The sequence below is a fragment of the Ovis aries genome, chromosome 21 (assembly GCF_016772045.2).
Source record: "Ovis aries strain OAR_USU_Benz2616 breed Rambouillet chromosome 21, ARS-UI_Ramb_v3.0, whole genome shotgun sequence".
In the NCBI taxonomy this organism is placed as follows: domain Eukaryota; kingdom Metazoa; phylum Chordata; class Mammalia; order Artiodactyla; family Bovidae; genus Ovis; species Ovis aries.
This window is the reverse complement of record NC_056074.1, coordinates 11,760,266-11,783,881: the sequence shown is the minus strand read 5'-3', so window position 1 is coordinate 11,783,881 and position 23,616 is coordinate 11,760,266. Positions and strand designations below refer to the sequence as shown.

Genomic DNA, 23,616 nt, shown 5'->3' with positions numbered 1-23,616 from the left:
TCTGACGCGTGGAGCTCATCAGAGAAGCAGATTGTGGCTTTAAGGTGAGATATGAGTGGCCTAAGGGTTTCTCAATGGTTCATTATTTGAGGAGAGAAAAAATCGAACACTACTTGCTAACCTTTGAATAGCAGCTGATAAAAGAACAGATTTTTTCACTTGGCTAAGATTTGAATTCCTCTCAGGTTTTAGAGGGCAAAGATTAAAACCATGAAAACATATAAACACACCTCAAGGGAATAAAATACTTTCAAACCCCCGGCATTTCCTTTTAAGAATAATCTCTTCCCCTCTCCCTCCTTCCCCTTCCTTTGCTCTCTCTCTCTCTATTATATACACACAGACCTCTTTCCTATTCATGTTCATGTCACAGCCCAGCAGGTTCATTGTTATTTCTGTACTAGACACCAGGGATCTCTGAGTGAGTCTGTCACTATAATTGATTGTCACTTTAAGGCCAAAAATGGACTGTTTCTTGAGCGTGGGGAGGAATTTTTCCCCTAAATATCCACCAGGAACTTTGCCATCTCCTTAATCCCTTCCTTGTGGAATTCTGTCATATTTTTCTCCATCCCTCCTGCGACTGTCCTGGTTCAAGTGGAGGCACCTTTGCACCTTGTCTGGAACATGGTTCATCGAACAGGCATGCTTCACTTGTGAGAAAATACACATTCATCACTCAGCACAGTGCCTAGGAAACAGCATCTAATAAACAACATTACTCTTTACTCATTCTCAACCCTCATTTCAGAGGCCGAAGAGTGCATATTCTAGTAGAAGATGCTACTTTCAACAGCAATATCCATCACTGAAGGCTTCAAAGGAGCGACATGCTAATGCCCCCACCACGGGCTGCTGCTCAATGCAACCAGGCATATACGGGCTGGGGGCTTCCCAGGTGGCGCTGGCGGTAAAGAACCCATCTGCCAATGCAGGTGGCGTAAGAGATGTGGGTTTGATCCCTGGGTCAAGAAGATGCCCTGGAGGAGGGCATGGCAACCCACTGCAGTGTTCTTGCCTGGAGAATTCCCATGGACAGAGGAGCCTGGCAGGCTACGGTCCATAGCGTCGCAGAGTCATGACTGAAGTGACTTAGCATGCACATACGCATATATAGCCATGGTGCTGCTGCTGCTACCAAGTCGCTTCAGTCGTGTCTGACTCTGCGCGACCCAATAGACGGCAGCCCACCAGGCTCCCCTGTCCCTGGGATTCTCCAGGCAAGAACACTGCAGTGGGTTGCCGTTGCCTTCTCCAGTAGCCATGGTGAGTGCTCAACAAATAATTATTTTTATACCACAAGCTCTTATTGTTTTTGCCAAACATTATATTCAAGGCTCCAATGACAAAAGTGCCTGGTGCAAACTAGGAAATGAACTCCGCACCCCCCCCCCACCCCCAGGGAAGTGGAACTGCAAACACTCACTGTCTCAGGCTAGCTCCTGCTGAACCTTATGCGGGATGAGTTTCACCACCCACCCCCCCACCCCACCCCCACCCCTGATGTGTGTCCCTTCAGAAACAATGTGGCTGTAACCAATCCTGGGAACCCAAAATAAGGAGCTCACAGTTCACACAAATCGTTAGCACACTGTTATAACTGCTGTGATGGAGTTATTTACAGCAAGCGAGGCCGCTGGGGAGACTGGAGAAAGCTCGGGGGCACCATCTCAGGGGGGATTTCATGGAGAAGGAGGTTGTCAGGTGGAGAAACAGCAAGACTCAGTTTGGGCGGATGCCCAACAGGGGGCGCAAGGCCGCCTCTTCTCCTCTCACCCTTGCCCAGTTCTGTAGGACTGAGGAATTACGGTAACAAGTTTTGTGGACAAAGTGGAGGTTTTGAGCAGAGGGTGGAACTCAGTGAAATGGCAGGAAAGACAGAGCGCTCGCCTGCCCTGGGCGCCTCTCAGTTACACGTGACATTCTGAAGGCTTGCTTCTACTGAAGAAATAATGGAGCGCGAAATGCACAGCACACATTTTTCTGCAGAAATCACATATAGAGTCAAGAAACCATTCTTTTGTCATTTAATCAACCACTTCAAGTATTTGGATTATAAATTCTGCAGAAGAATTTTGCGGCTGACAGGGAAGTCACAAAATCTACCCATCAAAGTCCTACGCACTTTGGTCACTGTTAAATGAAAAGGAAAAACAAAACAAAACAAAACGCTTATTCCTTGGTTTTCTGAGCCCACAGCTGAATAAAAATAGCGCAGTTCAACTCAGATGGGGGCTGGGCAGAGGTGCTGCCCCAGGAACACACGCAGACGGTGCGGGGGTGGGTAGGGCTGAGTGCCGCAGAGGGGGGCAGGCAAGGAGAACCGTAAGGTTTGGATTCAACCAGGGAGGGCACCTGTAGTATGATGAATGAGGTCTGTAATTATTCATTCGACAACGCCCAAGGGGTCAGAGCGAGGAGTTGGGACCTCCGCAGTGGTTTTTTTCGGTGAGTGTAGTGGTGAGAGAATTGAGTCTCTACCTATGGTACCCAGCATGTAATGTACAACTCAAACCTCCATGGAATGTTTACGCTGTGGGTGAAGATTTAATAGGACTGAGATATCGTCAATCACCTTTATGCTGTGATTTTGAACTTTGTTGCTTAAATATATATAAATGCTAAATAAATAAGACATTTAATTTGTAAATTTATTTTACCTATAGATGATAAGAGCTATAAGCATAAGATATTTGTACTTAATTTTATGCTTACATAGATTTAGGGAACATCATCATGAAGGCTTTAGTCAATACTTCAGGGTTGTGCAGGACAAGAGGGATTATTTTCTTTAAAAAAGGTACCTAAGGTAGGTTTCACCTCATAGGATTTTTGGGAAGTTTTAATGAGAAAAATTCTTATAATCTATTTTGCAAAATTTCTTGGCTTATAAATAACCTTCAGCAAATGCTCATTATACAGTTATCACATTTTAGAAATACTGATCAAGTCAAATCCTTTATTTACCAAATGTGAACTTTGCCTGTTACTGAGAACGTGGTAAACACTGAAATTCAGCCTGCTCTTCAGGATCAGCTGGGGGAAAACTCCTTACCTTTTACAGAGCAATGATCGCATTGAGCAGCAATCGTAAATTCATGTACTTATTTTCTGACTGTATTTGCTGACTTGTGTCCCAGCATGTCACCTCCACAATGGCCTGTGGGCATGGGAGGTGTTCACAGAACACTGTCTGCACAAACGAGGAGTGACGGGCGCTATCATTCACATCAGACACGGGCTCCACATTCATTAAGGTGTTAATTCTTCATGACAGGTGAGTACAAGCCAATTACAGAGAGAAACGGTGGCTTCTGGGGCCTTCCAAGAACAACCATTCACATCAAAAATGCCTGAACACTAGTTTCAACAAGTGGTAACAAAATCTTTACAAATATTCATGAAGTTGTCAAAACATGAAAGGCAAACAGCACTCTGCAAGCTTTTTGCTTCTTTTCAAGTGAGGTAGGCTCTAACTCAGACTGACAAGTGCTTGCAATAAATTAGAGAAAGCTCTCACTTGGTAGCTGGGTCAGCCAAATTGCCCAGAACTTGGTAAATGAATGGTAACTGTTTGCTTTACATCTTACCACTACCAACAAATAGAGGGTGCTTCCCTAAGCTTCCTCATGGGTACCCATGTATACCAAACACCTTTGCTTCATGGGAAGAGGAACTTTTTTCCCTTTACTCTTTTTTATTTTTTTGCCAGTTAACATTTAATTTTAATAATACTTGCTATTCTTGAGCAGTCAGCAGTGCACAAAGTGCATGTTTACACACATTGTGAGCACATGCTCTAAGTCCCCCTTTACTCTGAACGGACCCCAAGTGCACAGAATTTGATGGATCATAATCCTCGGCCATGACATGCTTTTCATTGTCTCATACCTTCGTGGTAAGTGGGAGGTTCATGGAGCTTATTACATTATGATAGATAATAAGTGGGCTACACATAGATTTTCTTTAAAGTGTAATTTTGATTTGAATAAACAGTCTTCATACTCTGTCTCTTTTTGTTTGTCTATCTGACATCTTAATGAAGCAAGTTGACTAGACCCCTCTGACTAGCCCATTTTACAGAGAACTATACATTTTCAAGGAAACTCCAGTCCTTCCCAGGCCATCTGATGTTTGCCAAGAGCAAACAAAGGCTCACGCATCTTTGTTTCCTCCAAACCCTAGCACAGTGCTGGATATGAAAGACACCTTGTAAACCTTTTCTAAATAACTGAAATGATCTTCATGTGCCTCCAAAGGATAGCACTTGGCTGTGTGACTATAGACAGGTCACTAATCCTGTCTCCTTATCTATGACATGAATAACATATCAAAGATTCTGCAAATATGAAGATTTACTACTAGTATCCATGAAGAGGGCTTCCCTGGTGGCTCAGATGGTAAAGAATCTGCCTGTAATACTGGAGCTCTGGGCTTGATCCCTGGATCGGGAAGATCTCCTGGAAAAAGGGAAGGGCAACCCACTCCACTATTCTTGCCTGAGAAATCCCATGGAGGAACCTGGTGGGCCACAGTCCATGGGGTCGCAAAGAGTTAGACACAACTGAGTGACTAAGACTTTTACTTTCATCCATGAAGAATTTCTTAAAAAGCAAAAAACATAAAACCTCAAATGCATTTATAATTTGGGCAAAAAGCATGACAAAACATTTATATAACATGATTCAGTATAAAAAATATCAATTTAGTTTTCTTCTCTTCCATTTATCCTCTGTCACTATAGCTATTAATTATGATTTGTTTTCAGGACTATATATGGATATTAATTTTTACATATGGAAAGTGGAACTTTCATAGTAGGATTAAGTGAAGAAAGAGAGTTTTTTTTGGGTTTATTTGCTTTCCTCTTTATACCCAATTGTATTGTTTTTATTTATTGTCTTACCTTGAGAAGGTAACATTTTTGTAAGAGCAAATAATAAAGTCATCATCATAACTAATGCCTCTAGGATAAAAGTCTAGACCTAAGGAATATATTTGTAATTATTTGTGTGTGTGTGTGCATGTGTGTGCTCAGTTATGTCTGACTCTTTGCGACCCCATGGACTGCAGCATGCCAGGCTCCTCTGTTCATGGGATTTTCCAAGAAAGTATATTGGAGTGGGTTGCCATTTCCTCCTCCACGGGATCTTCCCAACCCAGAGGTCGATTCCGTGTCTCCTGCATTGGCAGGCGTTTTCTTTATCACTGCACCGCCTGGGAAGACCTGTAATTATTTGGCACATGGAAAAAAATGCTTCATGAAGGATTTCTTAATCCCGGAGGAGCAGATTTATTACAACACCTTTCTGCTTTTAACCTGGCAATCAGTCCAAAATTGGTTTCATTTTTTTTTTTCAAAAACGTTTATTTTAGTGACAGTTTTATTGAATCTTCCCTGGGTTGGTTTTCAGTTCAATTCAGTGGTTATTTTGGTATCATGCATAAACTGCCAATTTCTAACGGCACAATGGCAATTGTTTAGAGCCAGAGATTTGTGCTGGAAGGGAAGGCTACTGTGTTGAGGTGGGGTGTCGGGAGATATTGGCTTGAAGCTGGGCCTAAAAGCATATACACGAGTTAAATTTCTAGTCTGCATTCCCCCAAGTTCATGTTCCCTTCCACTGTCAGCCTTGTGGGCACAGTTATTTTACATAATTTGCCTGTACCCCTTTCTCTACCAATCAGTAACTCATGTGGGATCCTCCACATGTTCACAGATGACATTTTCAACATTCTCCGCTAACCACTGTTGCCATCTGTGACCTTCTGTCAGTGTGAGGCCTCCGCGACCTGAGTCCTTCCAGCAACCTCCCCCAAGGTGCCCCGTGATTCTACTCTCTCCTCCCAGGTACCCACCATTCACCCCACCAGCAATGAGTCAATGTCCTTATTCACAAACAAATCCTGTCACTATTCTGTCCAAATAGCCTTTAAGGGTGTCCCAGAGCCTGAAGAACAGCCTCCTTGAAATTTTTAAAGGAATGCCCTCTAATCTGGGGGTCCAACTACATTTCCAGCCTTACTCCCCCAAGGCTGCCCTGTCTGTAGTCTGTGATCCAATCAAACATAGAGTACTCTTCGGTTGCCATATATCCTTCACCACTTTACCTTTGCTTCTACTATTTCATAAATGTAAAAATTGCTCTGATTCTGAAAGTCACTCAGTCTTACCCGACTCTTTGCGACCCCATGGAATTCTCCAGGCCAGAATACTGGAGTGGGTAGCCTTTCCCTTCTCCAAGGGATCTTCCCAAACCAGGGACTGAATCCAGGTCTCCTGCATTGCAGGTGGATTCTTTACCATCTGAGCTATGAAGGAAGCCCACACTTATTCTACAGTTGCTGAAATCTTACTCAGCATCTAAAATGCTACCTTTTCTTGGAACCATTTCTTAATTGTTTACACTCAGACTGGTCCTCCTTTTCCTTTGAATCTCCATTAAGGCTCTTTCCATCTCTTACTAAACTTTTCCACCACATGCTATATTGTTGTGTGTGTGTGTGTGTGTGTGTGTGTGTGTGTGTCTGTGTGTGTGTGTGTGTCTGTGTGTCTGTGTGTCTGTGTTCTAGAAAGTAAGTTCTGGGATGGCAGAGGTGGGGCCCGTGTCCCCAACTCAGTGGTCAAAGCAGTTTCCTGCACATAAGGGATACTTAAAACCTATTTATTGAAATGAAGGAAATAACACTAAGATTAAGAGAACTTTTCTTTAAAAGCAAAAATAAGTTGTTCAGTTCTCCATGTACAAACTACAATAAAAACATGTAGGCTATATCTTCTAATTCATATACCATTTCTCCCAATATATCACCCTCTTTATTCTCACTATTTACTACTTATTGGTTAAGTGTCATGAACTATTTAAGCCTTAAATAAATCATATTCCCTGCCTTTAAGGAACTTGCAATCTACTTTCTAGATTTTATTATAGCTAAAAAATCAAAATCTCAGAAGGAGAAGCTACTGGATCCAGATCCCATAGCTAAGAATACAATCCAAGACAGCCTAAGTTCAGTGACTACTTTTTAAATAAAAGGGCAAAGTAATTAGGTATTTTAAAATGAATATTAGGAACATACTGGAAGCTGTTATTGAAACTTTTCAGACATTATGTGATCTGCCATTAAGAAAAAGACTTTCTACCCACATATAAACACAGTATACAGTTGAAAAGAGACAAGATATATACTATTTTTGCTTGCTGAGATTCTGGCTGTAATTACTATAGTGAGGAAGTCAGATAACTAGACAGTAGTTTCCACATCTTTATCTTTCAGTATTGATGTTTTAGTTTTTGGAGAGTTAAAAGGTTTTGCATGGTGAAACGTACAAGCTCTAAGATGTGACTTTGAGTTTTTACCTTAAAGAGTCAGATTAAAGGAAACCCTGCAGTGAATTAGAATTGATTCATGAATACCACCCCCCCCCCCCACCCCGCAAAGTAGAAATGGTTTCGAGCCAAATTTTCAGAATTAACAGCAGGAAGAAAATTGAACAAAAGCTCAGTGTTTTCATCTGATGAAACTATACTCGTTATTTATATAACCACAAATTATACATCTCTTATTTATATTTCTTTAGCCTTAGCATCAATAATTAAATAGATAGAATTAGCTATGCTAATAACATCTAGAATTAGTTCATACATAAAAATGCTTTGGGGCTTCCTTGGTAGCTCAGTTGGTAAACAATCCGCCTGCAATGCAGGTGACCCCAGTTTGATTCCTGGGGTGGGAAGATCCACTGGAGAAGGGATAGGCTACCCACTCCAGTATTCTTGGGCTTCCCTGGTGGCTCAGCTGGTAAAGAATCTGCCTGCAATGCGGGAGACCTGGGTTCAGTCCCTGGGTTGGGAAGATCCCCTTGAGAAGGGAAAGTCTTTACCCACTTCAGTATTCTGGCCTGGAGAATTCCATGGATTGTATGTATAGTCCATGAAGTCACAAAGAGCCAGACATGACTGAGTGACTTACTTTCACTAAAATGCCTTGAGGAATTAATTATTCTATTCTGCTCATGTAATACGCCATCACACAAGGCCCAACGCTGCCATTTACTAGCTCTGTGAGCTTGGGTAAGTTGTTTACCCTTTCTAAACTTCAGTTATCTCATCTGTAAGATGGGCATATAAGAATTTTTCTATGGAGCAAATGAGCAACGCCTATAAAAAGAAACTGTAGAGAAGCATAAGGCAGTCTATGGGTGTTCAGAGTAATTGGTGTACTGAATAGAACGTGGCAGTTCTCCAGTGCAACAAGCACTGATTGAGTCTGTTCTAGAATTTTCCACAGGTAATTGTACAGTATGGTAGAGAACTCAGAAACAATCCTAATTTTCAGCCAATGGCAGGGACAGGAGTGGAGGACAGTCTGCCGTCAACTCCACCTTCCTGCCCAATATAAAGTCAGCAAGCACACAGTCAAAAAACACCCCTGTGCCAACAGATGTTGGGCAAGGTTGTGCCAACTCTCCCTTCCTTTCTGTACACAGCACGGTGTGTGTATGTGCATGGCTGGAGGGAGGCTGACTGATATTTATAGGTACTTAACATATATTATTTCTTTTAATATGATTCCCATTTTTATATATCTGGTGATTGAAGCTTAGATTTATTAATGATAACTGTGATAGAAATTGACTGTTCTGTGTGATATCAAACCGTTTCCCTACACCTGTGTATCTCAAATTTTAGCAAGTCTATGGAATTTTCCCGGGAGCTTGGTAAAAAAGCAACTTTCCTGACTCTCCATCCCTAGAGATTCTTTTTCTCCTCTTTCTTTTTTATTTTTTACTTTTTGAGAGTATGATAACACATTTACACAAGACTTGGAAAATACAGAATAAAGTTACATATAGTTCCACTCTATTACAATTATTTTTTAAGTAGATAAACTAAGATTTTTAGTTGGAGTTTCAGTATAAAACTCTCAAAAATTAACTGAATATACAGAGAAGTAGGATATCGTAGACCTGAAAAGCACCATGAACCAATTCAACATAATTACGATTTATACAATTTTCACACAACAATAGGATGCAAATTCTATTCAAGTTCCCATAGACTATAAACTTCTATCCCTAGAGATTCTGAGTCCACAGGGCTGGGTTTGAGGTTTGGCATCCATGTTTAAGTCTCAGCTGATGCTGATGTAGGTGCCCTAGGCTACGTATTTTTTATTTTTTTTTTTGCTAAATATTTTCTGGTCTCTTCTTTCCTTTCTGTTGCTACTCTGTGGTTCTAGGTCAGGCTGTCTCCATCTCTCCCATTATTAAAATAGGCTCCAACTGTCTAGGGTTGCCTCCTTTTGGAAATTTATTCCAAAATAAATTGAGTGACCTGCTAAAGTTCTAATCTAACCTTTCTAAAATCCTCCAAAGCCTGTCCACGGCCATCTGGGTTAGATCTGAGTCCCGACTTCCCCCTGGCCTTCCTGGCTGACACCTGTAGCTTTGCACTTAAGCTCCTGTATTTGTCACACAAAGCGTCTTTGGCTTCCCTGCACACAATGGGCTGCGTCCTGTCTTTAGACGCCTCCCCTCAGCCTCCACGGGTCTTTCTATCCTTTTACACTGTATTCTCTTGATCCTTCAAGGCTCAGTTGGGGCATTATCTCCACTGAGAACTTGCCTGCGCACTTCAAGAGAGGCTTAAGTATTCCAGATCTGAGTTCAGATAGTAGCTTGACCTCACTTCCCATTCAGCGCTTAGAAGATTCTATTTGTTATGTACTTACATGTTTATCTCTGCAGAATATAGGGCCTCTCAGGTGGCTCAGTGGTATTTACACCAATGCAGTAGCTGCAGGAGATGCGGGTTCCATCCCTGGGTGGGGAAGGTCCCCTGGAGGAGGGCATGGCAACCCACTCCAGTACTCTTGCCTGGAAAATCCCATGGACAGAGGAGCCTGGCAGGCTACAATCCATGGGGTCGCAGTCGGACACGACTGAGGTGACTGAGCACCTGCAGAATATTTTGATTCCTACAGGCTAGAACCCAGTCCTATTCATGGTGTACTTTCGTTGCCTAAATTGGTACCTGGCACCCAGTATAGCCTCAGCAAATGTCTGTTAAACTAAAACCTAAAACACTGAGAACTGAAATCATCAGAGAGGAGAAAGTGCCATGAGCAAGTGAATTTATTATACTTCAATTTACCATATTCCTTCCAACACTCCTGAAGTGAAAATGTTAGCCTAATATAATCAGACAGGGAAAATAACATTGGATTTCAAAGTATTTTGAAAAATTTACAACTTTTGTACCTTTTTCTTCCTGGGGATGAGGTTGATCAAACACATTCAAGAGTCAACATATACAAAACCAAATAAAAAAAGTGTTTTAAAAATATAATTAAGGTAAAAGACCTGAACAAACTAAAACATATTATAAAAATGAATATGCACACACGTATAGTGGACATTTTATCAGTTGTAAATTATACTAAATTTGGTAACATAAGGTTGTAGATTAACTTGGTTGGTTGAACAATGGTAGTTCTTAGAGCTAGGAGGGAGGTGGCCTAAGAAATATGCATATAAGGAACACGATTTATTCTCTATCCCATTCCACACACTAGTAGTTTCCTCATTAATAACTTGACAAATAAATACCCTATGGGGAATAAGTAAAAGCATGTGTATTTATTCACTTAAAAAAATGCTCATTGAGTTCAGCTTTCAAGGTTGAGAGAGGGACCCTCCTTACATATATCAGAGAATGAAACTCAACTGTAGGTCCCTCTGAGAACCACCTGCAGAAAACCACTTGTATATCTTTAATCAGAGAATCACATGGCTCTCAGTGGACATGGGAGCTCAAGGTGTGGACAGATGTGATGATCACATTCAAAGGAAATGTAGGGAGTTGGCATCTCTTCCCAGACTGGGTTGGTCTGGTGACACTGAAGAATTTCCTGGACATAATTCTGTTTTGGTACTTTAAATAAAAATGTTAGCCTGGTTAAAACCACCCTGCATGCAGTACAGGGAAAGAATCAGAGGAGAAAGACCAGTGCCAGGAAGTCCAACGAGGAAACTGACAGAGGGCCTGGAGGAGGGTAGTGATAATGAACAACTCGAGGGGCAGCCATTACTGAGTTTATGAACTTTGAGGGGAAATGTTGCCTTCCCAAAGGCAAGTATGAGGCAGTATGCTCCTCCTTTCACCCCACCTCTCTGAATCCCTAGGTCACTCTGGACATCTGAGCTCTTCCCTGGGCTCTGGCCATCTAAAAGCTAGCTCTATTAAGGAGTTTCCTCATTTTTCGAGGGTAGAAATGACTTTTCCTTTGAAACTCAAAATATCACTTTGAAGCTGCTACAAAAGCAACCCTCATAACTCATCCTGGGGAAACAAACATAATTCCTATATTGCTGACAAAACACTAACTGTCAAGTCACTTTTATGATACACGATTTGATGGCAGGCTCTGCTACTAACTCTGTGTGCTCCAGAAAAATGATTCTTAGTTTCTTCATCTGTAAATGACATAGTAGGACCCAATGACTGTATGGAAATTTCCAAGAGGGTATGAAACAGAACTGAGACTTCTTAATGCCAGCTCCAGTGTGATTCAGGGAGATTGCCAGGATCCTGTCACCAATAGCTCCATCTTTGCCCCCACCCCTCTCTACTGACTATTTCAAACTATGGTTCTGGAGAAGACTCTTGAGAGTCCCTTGGACTGCAAGGAGATCAAACCAGTCAACCCTAAAGGAAATCAACCCTAAATATTCATTGGAAGGACTCACTGGAAAAAGCTCTGATGCTGGGAAAGATTGAGGGCAGGAGGAGAAGGGGCAACCGAGGATAAGATGGTTGGATGGCATCATCGACACAATGGCCATGAGCTTGAGCAAACTCCGGGACATAGTGATGAGCAGGGAAGCCTGCTGTGCTGCAGTCCATGGGGTCACAAACAGTCAACATGACTCAGAGACTGAATAACAACAACAACTCATCTCTCCCAGTCAACGTCCCCTCTGAAAAGGAGCCCAAGGCTTTAGAAAAGGAAACAGAATATTAGGTCAGATGTCCAAGGAGGATGGTCCTCTTTGATCTCTTCAGCCACACTCTTCTCCTTTCCTTTTTCACTGTTTTAAATTCAGATTTTCAGAATCTCACACCCAGAATACTGCTTTAGTTATCTCAGTATCGCCCACTGCTGGTCTCTGTCGCCTCCAATCTCTCTTTCCCATGGTTGCCAGATTGATCTCTTGGAAACCTACTTTTGATAATTCACTTACCTTTCCTCTAAGCAGGGTGGAAGGAGAAGCCAGTTATGTGTCTGGTAGACACTGTGCTAGGGGCCCAAAGATGAGTAAGTTTGGGCAGCAATTCAGGTACATTAAGGGTGGAAAATCAGAGAAAATCACTAGATTGGGTGTGGTCACAAGCATTAAAATTATTCACTGTCTACAGGATAAAGTACAAGTTTCCTGGAAAATATAAGGCACTACAACTGACTTGAGTCACTTTGCAGTTCTGAGGCCTTTCATTCTTCACTAACTGCTTCTTGCAATGGAAGCAACCATGTTCCACTTCCTATGTGTCCTGTATCCTATTCCTACGCCACTGCCCATCCCTTGAAAATTGTACTAATCCTTCAAGGCTCCCCAATTCAAATTCCTCCAGCTTCTAAGCCAGAATCAAGTTCAGAGGAGCCTGAATTTCAGAGCAAGTTTCCCATCCCTCCTGTTTGGTATGAATTACTTCCTCCCTGGGGGAACCCATTCTTTCCCCCAGTAGCCCTGCTCCTTTAGGGCAGTGACCATGACTAACTCATCTTGGTCCACACCGCCCAGAAAGCTGCCTTGTATAGGCAATAACACCTTTGTTGTTGTTTAGTTGCTGAGTCATGTCTGACTCACTGCAACTCCATGGACTATAACTGGCCAGGCTCCTCTGTCCATGGGATTTCCCAGGCAAGAATACTGTGGTGGGTTGCCATTTCCTTCTCCAGGGGATCTTCCCAATCCAGGGAACAAACTCATATCTCCTGCATCGGCAGGCAGATTCTTTATCACTGAGCCACCTGGGAAGCCCATATTGGCACCTAATGAAGGTTTATTAAATAACTGAATAAACATGTTTTCTAAGACTTCATTTCACTCTGGTAAACCACAACAGAGAAAAGTGTGCAGATTCCACGCTCCCTTCGGAAAAGTTCTCACACAGAAAATGCACTTCATCAAGAAATCAGCTTCCGCCTTTCAGAATTTAAGCTTTTGTCCAAATTAGTTTTTGACAAAGCTAAACTCAATTCAATTTATTTCTTCATTTTGCTTAAAATGCACAAGTGTGACATGGTCTTAATAAGGGAGAGAGTTATGCTATAGTAAATGGATTAAGGATTTTGGAATCAATTAGACATGAGTTCAGATTTCTTCACCTCACCAAGCCTCAGTTTCTTCAAATCTATAAAGGGAATAAATGATGTCCCTTCAAGTTTTGCTGTGCTGATTAAGAGATATAGATGTAAGTTGTCTAGGTTTTTACAATGGTACTCCTACTATCAACACTTCGAAAAACATCTCTAACTTCTGTTTCGTACCAGCCAGTGGATAAAGGACTAGTCATTTATTTGTAGCCTATCTTATTTTAGAAAGGATTTACAATGCAAAGGGGACCCTTATTGCTGAATATTTAGTAAGAATGTTAATAATAATTCATTTATATTCTTTCAGATGTGTATTTTCCTTCCTTAAATTATTGAGATTTTAAAATAAAAATTAAACAAAACAGCATAAATCACTAAATACCACTGATTTTTCAATGGAAATAGAGCTTGATTCTGAAGACTATTCTTAAACGTCTCAATAAATAATAGAATGGCCGATTAGAAAATTGATAAAAACTTAGAACAGTGAAAGAAATTAAGGTGGTGATTAAGTTTTTACCAGAGGCTAGTATGAACAGAGATGCATTAGAAATTTAATGGACATTCTCAGGAAAGCTTGGGTGCACTGAGATCTGGGGAACTGAGGTGGTTCTCAAGCAGATCCATTCACACTGATGGCCACTTTGAGCCTGGTTATGGGTTATAGACTGGAATTATGTGGATCCCTGCCACAATAGTCCTCTTGTCTTTCCATGTGTAGACACAGACTTCATGAAGACACATGGTGTTTCATTTGTAGCAAATGGGCATTTAGGAATGGAGAGCCTCAGATTTCCTAATGGATACTCTCCAAACTCAGTAAGCTTCAAAGCTCATAGCCAGCCTTTCCACACAAACTTCCCAACCTTCCAGATCTTCCTGGTCAGCCCCATTAGCCAAAACTCCCACCACACCATCCTCACCATCCACCTGGTGTCTCTGATCTGCAAGGTCTTACTCCAAAATGCCTACACTTTCCACCTTCATGTTTGTGCTCTTTCCTACGTGTGGCAAACTCTTACTCAAACTTCAAAATCTCACTCAAATAGTACCTTCTCTTTGAAGACTTCTCCCTTATCCAAGTCATAATTAGTAGCTTTCTCCTTCTGACTTCCAAGAAAAGAAAGGATAGTGTGAAGAAATGAGAAAGGCAAATGTTCTACTGTCAAAATAAATTGAATTTAAACCTGACTTTTGTACTTACTAGCTGTGTGATGTTAGGTAAATTAGTTAATCTTCCTGAGGCACAATCTCCTGGTATTTAAAATAGAGATTAATTTGCTAAATTTGGGCTTCCCAGGTGGCAATAGTGGTAATGAATCCACTTGCTAATTCAGGAGAAGCAAGAGACAGGAGTTCGAGCTCTGGGTTGGGAAGATCCCCTGGAGCAGGAAGTGGCAACCCATGCCAGTATTCTTGCCTGGAAAATCCCATGGACAGAGGAGCCTGGTGGGCTACAGTCCATGGGCCTGTAAAGAGTTGGACACAACTAAGCGACTGAGCGTGCGCACACGCGTGCGCGCACACACACACACACACACACAGAGGGATCATCAATGATATTGTGTTGCCATTGTTTGCTTGCTTATATATCTTTCTATGAGCTCTGAAGTAGGAAAGACTTTGTCTTTTTAATCATCCGGCTGCCCCACGAGGCACCTAGCCTAGTATCTACTGTTTTGTAGAACTCAATTTTCAAACATTAATGAATGTTTAATTATTCATTCATAATTGCTATATTTATAATTCCTCAATTCATAATTGAGGAAAAGTAACTCAAGCACTCTAAGTTCTTTTTCTATGAAGTGCTCTCTAGTCATTCCCACATCCATGAAGTCGAATCCCCATAGCTCTTGTACACACTATTAATAAAGCTCTTGTCACAGCCCATTTTACACATACTAATTGATTCTAAGATCCTCCAGGGCAGTGGCCACAACTTTCACTCTGTTTAAAAACCTTTTTTAAAAAATGCTTTGGCCACACCGTATGGCATGTGGGATCTTAGTCAGCCCACTAGGGACCAGACGTGTGCCCCTTGCATTGGAAGCATGGAGTCCCAGCCACTGGACCGCCAGAGAAGTCCCCATGGCTCTCACCCTGAATCCCCAACAACTCACTATGTTCTGTCGACACCAGTGATGATAATGTTACTTAAATATCCCATCCTCTTCCTCATTTCAAACAGTTTTCCTTTTCAGTTTATGCTGCATTTACCCCTGGGTCTCAGAGACTGAGGCCTCTGTAACAATGACTAATTTCTATAGTTTTTGTCCAAGCCTCCAAGTGAGTGGCATCTCCTGACTTTCTTAACTCTCCCTTGGTGAGTGGGTCTGTCCTTCAGTCTTAATTGTCCTGTCTTTCTCTTATTGTCCTTTACGTTCTACTTCAGGATGAGAATCTTCTCACTGATGTACTATTTTTGTAGGGACTTGGAAACTATGGTTTATTGCTTTTTAATTAATAGGCTCATGGAGAATTACTGCTGGAAGGCACCTTAAAAATCACTGAATCCAGGGATCTCAAGCAGAGAACAATTCCCAACAGTGTGTTAGGCATGACATCAATCATGACACCCCCCCTTTTTTTTTTCTGTTGAGGTCATATATGGCCTGAGAATCATTTTCAACACATTTTCTAGTTAGAGACATCAATTCATCAGTGTACACAGGAGGTGAAACTTCTTTGACATCCCTGATATAGTTCAAAGCTGCTACTTTGCTAATGAGGTCCAAAGAGCAGTGATGCCTCAGTGATAAACTGACACCAGAACTCAGGTACCCAAGTCTCACGACTTTCAGTTCAGAGTTTCCCTCTCCACGTGATCTCTGCTTCTCCTTCAGCAGCCACTCAAGTCCTAGGATTTATACTCTACTCATTGGCTCGTACCTAGTCGTATTCAACAATATGATTAAAAAAACACAACACACAAGTTTTGTCTGTATTAAAAAGGCATCTGGGCTCTCACTGATGCTATAAGCTCTTGAGGGGAAGGGCCTGTGTTACCTTTGTATCTTTCACAAGTTCTAATCCTGTGTCTGGCACATGGTAGGTATTCAATGAAAATTCTTTGCTATATATCCAACTATGTATACGAGACAAACAGGAAATCTATCCTAAAATTCTCACCAAGAATCACTGAAAAATCTTACCCCTTTGTATGGAGACAGTATTTGTTTGAAAGGTTTCCATGCATGATGACCTATTCCCTCACTATTTTTTAGAGTGACATCATGTTTAAATAAATTCCCTTTCACCAGAATGTATTAGGGGAATGAAAATCATTGTGTCAATGACTGGGCTGCCCAGTGAAACTTCTGCTTAAAAATACAAAGGGCAGTGTTGTGGTTTAGGGCTCAAAAGTCCTGAAAATTGATAGCTTTTCTTTTTGCTTTCATGGTGACAAATGCTGACCTAAACTTGTGGTTCTGTGTGGGGTTCACAAGTCAAAAATGTTAGGACAGAAAAGTAAAGGAAAGGATATGAAGAGAAAGAGAATGGGAAAGCAGAGGTGGGGAAAGATATTTCACAATACAGCAATACAATTCTTGTATTATCACTTAAAAATAGATTAAAAAAGACTTTACAACCCACAACTTACATCATACAACAGGAAAGATTAAATGCTTTCCCCTTAAGGTCAGGAACTGAACACTTTGCTACTTTCATACAAACTATACAGGAAGTTCTAGCCAAGGCAATCAGTTATAATAAAGAAAGAAAAGTCACCTAGATTGAAAAGAAAGAAGTAAAACTCTCTTTTTACATATAATATGACCTTATAGATAGGAAATCCTGAGGAATCCACCAAAAAGCTATTACAATTAATAAATGGATTCAGCAAGGTATAAGGCTCATATACACAATAATTACATTTCTATATACTTGCAATGAACTATCAAAAAATAAAACTAAGAAAATAATTCATGTGCAAAAGAATGAAATTACAATCCTACTTCATCTCATACACAGTAACTGATGCAAAATGGATCAACCACCTAAATGTAACAGCTAAAAGTATAAAACTCAGAAGAAAATATGGACATCTTCATGGTCTTGGTTTTCTAGATATAATACCAAAGAAAGTAGAAAAAGAAAAAATAGGTAAATATCAAAATAAAAAAAATTTGTGCACCAACAGACATTCTGAAGACAGACAACTCATAGAATGGGAGAAAATATTTGGAAAGTGTATATTTAATAAGAGATTAATATCTGGAATATACAAAGAACTTCTACAGCTCAGCAACAACAAAAGAATGCCATTTTAAAAATGGGCAAAGGACCCGAAAAGACACTTCTCCAAAGAAGATATACAACTGGTCAATAAGCACATGAAAAGATGTTTAATACCAATGGTAATTAGAGAAATAAAAAATCACAACCACAAGGAGATACTTCAGACCAAACAGGAGGACTATAAGCAGAAAGACGTATAATAACAAGTGCTGGCAAGGAGGGAGAGAAACTGGAACCCTCATACACTGACGATGAGAATGCAGAATGTTATAGCCACCTTGGAAACAGTCTGGCAGTTCCCCAAAATGTTAAACACAGAGTTATCATATGACCCAGGAATTCCACTCCTAAGTACATGCCCAATGGAAGTAAGAGTATATTTCTATACAAAAATCTGTATACAAATGTTGATAGCATCATTATTCATAATTGCCCCTAAGTGGAAACAACATGAATTTCCACCAACTGATGCATGGATACATTTAGATGAGTATAACCATACAATGGAATATTGTTGGGCAATGAAAAGAAAAGAAGTGCTTATATATGCTACAACACAGAGGCACGTTGAGAATGTTATGTAAAGTGAAAGAAGCAGTCGCAAAAGACCACATAGTATGTAATGCCATTTGTATGAACTATACAGCATAGGCAAACCTATGGAGACAAAGTAGATTAGTAGTCCCCTAGGGCTAGGTCAGAGGGCTGGGGAGAGGGACGTGACTGCTGCAGGATTTCTTTATGGGGTGATGAAATATTCTGAAGTTGACTGTGGTGATGGTTGCATAACCCTAAATTTCATTTGTTAATTTTCTTCTTTTCTATGTCTGTCACAACAATCCAAGTATTCACTTAGATGATCCATCTGTATATTTCCATGACCACTGACCTAACTTTATCATGTGTAAAGGGTTAGATATATCTTATGATGAGCAGGCATCTTTTATAGAATCTAGCCTTTGAAAATGTTTATTTTAAAAGAAAAAAGTTAGAGAAATAAAAATACCAAAACTATCTTTTTTCTTCTTCACTATAGTCATCATATCACCTTGATAATGCATCATTTCTGCTGATCACTAGCAGCTTTACCCCCAATATTTAGTATATTTATTATAGATCTATTTCATCAGAAATCACATCATGGCTTTTAGCAAAACATTTTTAAGTGATCTACTGTCTTGTAGCTCCATAATCTGTCTGTTACTGAAAGCTTCCATGCTAATTTTAGTTCAATCCATGGCAACCTAGAGAACTTAATGTTTCAATTATTTTGTACCTACCCCTTTTGAATCAATCACTCCAGGTTTTGCATTAAACTTCACTGTCTTCAATCGGGCACGTTCCTTTCTTTCCACCCTAAGGAAAATGGAAAATAAAGGGTCTATCATATGGCAAGGCATATATGACTTTAAATTCCTTATCCAATGAAGAATACCTCTTCTTCTTATCCTTCAGATAAAATAAAATGTTTTAAAATATTTGTGTTTCTTTGTTAGTATAAAAAGTCTTGGTATAACATCTCTAAGCTGCTAACACATCCATTGCAATTTTTGTGTTACATGTACTGAATCGTCACATAGGAATAAAAACCTAATATTTGCTATTTAAATGCCTGAATCAATCAGAATCTACTTCAAGAAATCACAGTCCACAGACACGAACACCTAAAGTGGAGGCCAAGTAAACTCTCCTCTCCTAATATCCCTTTTTGTTTGCTTCCTTTTTCTTTCCTTCTCTTTAAGAAAGCTGGGGTGTTTACTTTTACCTCAAACCAAATATGCTATAATCTTGAACTTTTCCTTTGCCCAGTGTCCTTCTGCTGCCATCTCTGCAGTTTTTGTTATTTTTACCTTCATTCATTCATCAAGCACTTATTGAAAGCCTACCCTGTATCAAGTAAGGTGTTGGGGGAAAAAAAAATTAAAAAGCATGACTCCAATGAAGGCATAGTAATGCCTTGTTGGAGGGGACAGAGGCATAAAAAGACAGATACTACTGCACAGTAAGACTGCTGATAGCAAGGTGAGTGGGCACATCCATCTCACTGGAGGGTGATAAGGAGTGGAAAGCAATGGGGAGGGCTTCTTGGAGAAGGAGTACATTTCTGTGGGACTGAAACGGTAAGAAAGAGCTTATCAGTGGGAAAAGTTCAAGGAGAATGTCCCAGACAGAAGGGAGGCACAACATGTACCATGACCTGAAGCTATAATCAAGCTAAAGACTGCAGGAAGATTCTGATACAGTGTACATACAGCACCGGGCCATGAGGCTGGGGAGCTGGTGGGGCCTCCTTTATAATAGAAAGGGGATCCCTCTACACTAAGGGCATGGGGCTTTCCCTTGGGGAATCCTCGCGACTTATTAGAGGCTATAAAGCCAAGAAATGGTAGACTAGACTAGCATTTTAAATAAGTGACTCTGGGGGAGGAGGAGGGAAGAACAGTGGGAAGAAGGAAGCCTGTTAAGAAGCTACTGCCATAATCCAGGCAAGAAATGATGAGGAGTGATAATGAAGTGGGGGAGGGGGAAGAGTTTGAGAAGCATTAACAGAATAAAGTTGGCAGGTCTTGTGTCTGTGTGGAGGATGGAGTTGAAACAAGAAGCTCGATATTTCTCCGATTTTCTTTCTGAGCCTGTCTAATTAGACATGATCGTTCCATCCTCTAAGCCACACCACACTTGTTTGTCTGTCTTTGTCGGTGTTATATCTTGTTTCCTTCTGTGCTGTTTATTTTGAGTTGCACATAAAAGGCTCCATGTTCCTCAAAGGCAACTCCACATATGCCTCAGAGTATTACAGTAAGTCCTCAGTAAATTTTAACAGCTGAACTAAATTAATATTAATTGCATTGTTTTAGCATCACTCTTTATTTAAATATGGGTAGGTCTAATTTCAAAAATGGGGTAAGAAAAAAAGAGAGGAAAAATCCCTGAATCTACAGAAACTTTAAGGGTTTATGAAATCTAAGCTATTCATAGATCAATAATTAACAACATACTTCTCTTTGAGAGTTATTTTGTGTTTCCAGCTGAAACACATTGAAGATCAGGGTTTCTATAGTTACAGAATGGAGTTTCAGAATATATTTATTTTGGTATGAGAGTAGAATATTTGAGTGGAAACAGATGAGCAAAATTCTTCAAATCTAACCTCAGATATTAAAGCAGTATGTTCCACCGAGAGTTTCGACCTGCGCCCAACATACAACGGTTGGGAGGAGAGCAAGGACGACTTCACATAAGGTAAGTAGCAAAGTGCAAAGATGCTCACTGTGCAAATGTCTGCTCTGAGCTTCTTCAGCTTTTCTCAGTTTTAATCCAAGTGCAAATGCTAATTGGTATTCATCTCTTTGGGCCCTTCTGAAACTGCTGTTACAGCCCCGACCTTCTCCTGGCTTCTCTGTGTTAACCAGCCTACTTATGGGAAACACCAGTCCATCAGGGGATACCAGAATGACACACAGAGAGTACATGGTTATTTGATTAGTCTATGGAAAATAAATTCTGCATAAAGTGAGAGAGCTCACATGGGCCCCAAACATAAATGAGGCTGAACTCATTCTCTTCTAAGAATTGCTTAGATAGAGCATTCTAACATTTCCCCCTTGGTTTCTAAGTTCATGCCTTCCATGTTCCTTCAGAAATGTTTCCATTAGGCCATCTTAGTGGTTCATCACTTAAATCTTAAAACGAGTTGCACAGACTAAGTCAGATGAACAGGCAGACAGACAGAGACACACACACAAACACACCTAATATGTGATATGGTTGATCACTGATCTTCAAACAAGCAATGAAAAAAAGTTAAACAAAAAAAATTAAAGCCTTACTGTAGGAGTGGCAGATTTTGGTTCACTCAAGAAGGAAGTCAGAAAGCTTTGATTTCTACTTGGGGTGGAAGTTTCATGAGTAATAAAGATGATGATATAAGTGGTAACTGAAATTTTAACATATTATTATTAATGAAAAAGTCCTTCACATTTACATCATTCATTTGGCCCTAACAATAACCAAGTGTGGTATTCTCAGTCCCATTTTATGGCTGGAAAAGCTAAGACTCAAAGCTTCCTAAATTAGAAAATGGTAGAAACAGGGACTGAGCATGTATCTCCTAACAGTGTCTGACCACATGCATTCTGTTTGGGAAACAGTATTTAAGGACCTTCCACACTGCCCTTACCCAGTGAGAGACTGTAGAGGGTCACCCACAATTCAAGACCAATATAGTTCCTTAGGAGTCAGGGCCTACTTTCTCACAAATGATAACCACCCTCCTTCTTTGCATCCCAAATCCCGATTGTCCTGAATTAAATAAACCATAACCAAATTCAAGCATTGAGTCACTGACATAATACCTGTTTTGACAGGCTGGCCTCAAAACTCAGAATAAATTTGCTTTTAGCACTGAAATTCAGGTTAGCTAGATGTCTATTTGCAATCTGACATCACAAACACTGGACTGATTTCTCTCCTCAGCAGTCTTTTCACATTTATTGCATCCCCAACCATAGTTGTGTTTTTCCATCCCAGAGGCCCATGCTAATTGCTTCTTGGGGGTCTCTGCAAATCTTTTCTCCTGGGTCGCAAGGGGTGTGGCTTATCTTTTTTCCCTCACATGCCTCAGCCCTGTACTCTCTCGTAGTGCTTATTGGGATGCATGTGGACAGTTTATTGCCAAGATCAGTTAGGGCTGAGAGATAGGTCCCTACATAATACTGTGCTTTTCTGAGCATCAAAAGCTCAAAATTTGGAGAAGGGAAAATGTATATCATTTGAGTAAGCACAAAAGTATTAGATGCATGCTAACCACCTTACCTATCTTATCTATAATCGGCACGATAATCCAGGGTTTAAGATGACGCTGGGCAGATAGCAGGTGCTTAATCTTCGTCGGTAAATGAATGAAAGAATCATCGAAGAGGCTTACTGGTTCTTGACCTGGATGTGACACCTAAGGCTCAGAGAGTTGAAGTGACGTGCCCAAACAACCAGTGTTTCTGAAAAAATACTTGCTGACCATTTCCTGACTTTTTTCCTTGGTAGGAATCTATGTAAAAGTGTAGCATCACCTTCTCTGTTCTACTAAGTGAGACTCCTTGGGCAGAAATACATGATGTTAAGAACCATAGATCTTTACCTAAGGAATTGGTGGGTCACTTGTGTGGAAAGACTGACTCGTGATGAGAAGGACTGACATACTTCTCTCACACTCAAGAGGCAAGCAATTAATTAGATTGTTTAAGCAGAAATAATCCCCTCCGCCCTGGTTTGGTCACTGACCAAAATACTGAAAACTTAAACTGGATGGCAAAATTTGAGCAATCAGTTCTGACATCTAGCATCTCCAGGGAGCACCAAATGGCCATGCTTTAATGAGCCCAGCTGTCTTCCTCTGTTCCTTACCCATCTCCCATCTGGTGTTTTCAGGTTCCCGCCAAAGACACAATGAGGGCAGGCCTGCAGCACTGGATGGTCAGAAGAGCATCCAGTCCCCCCAGGCCCCGCTGCAGGGAGGACTGAAACACCATACAGGTTACTGGCCACAGGCTTGCAGGGAAGCTAAGTGAATGAACACTTCCTCAATGCTAGCTGCAAGCTGCCATCTGAGAGCCCAGGCACTGTGGGGCGATGAATAGAGACTTGGGTTAAGAGACAGGAGAACACATCCCAGTTTGGCTCTTCAGAAACTATGTAATCTCAGAAAAGAGAGATTCTGTGCTAAGAGCCCAGGTTTAGAAATCACACAAATATGCACTGGAATTCTCCATCTGCCACCTACTAGCTCGGTGACTTAGGTAGGTCACTTAACCTCTTAGGATCTCACGTTTCATGAGACTGGTGAAATTAGGATATTAAGACAGGCTTGAAAAATTATGGTGAATATTAGATAATACTAAAAATGGTTAGTATAGTATTTGAAACGTATAAAAGCTTCTTACTTGTCAAGGGCTTCTAGTATACCGTTGGGGTAGTGAAAAGCCATCTAGTCTTGCTACA

The 23,616-nt window shown here is 40.7% G+C and overlaps 1 protein-coding gene across 40 annotated transcripts in view; it reads right to left on the bottom strand.

The window, feature by feature from the left end:
- Positions 1-23,616, bottom strand: part of DLG2 (discs large MAGUK scaffold protein 2) — a 2,369,976-nt gene that overhangs the window by 46,501 nt on the left and 2,299,859 nt on the right. For all 40 annotated transcript variants that reach the window (XM_042238120.2, XM_060403917.1, XM_060403919.1 and 37 more), the window contains one exon: positions 18,900-18,975. In XM_042238120.2, the coding sequence (XP_042094054.1) occupies positions 18,900-18,975 (76 nt within the window). The remainder of the gene's footprint in view (positions 1-18,899; positions 18,976-23,616) is intronic.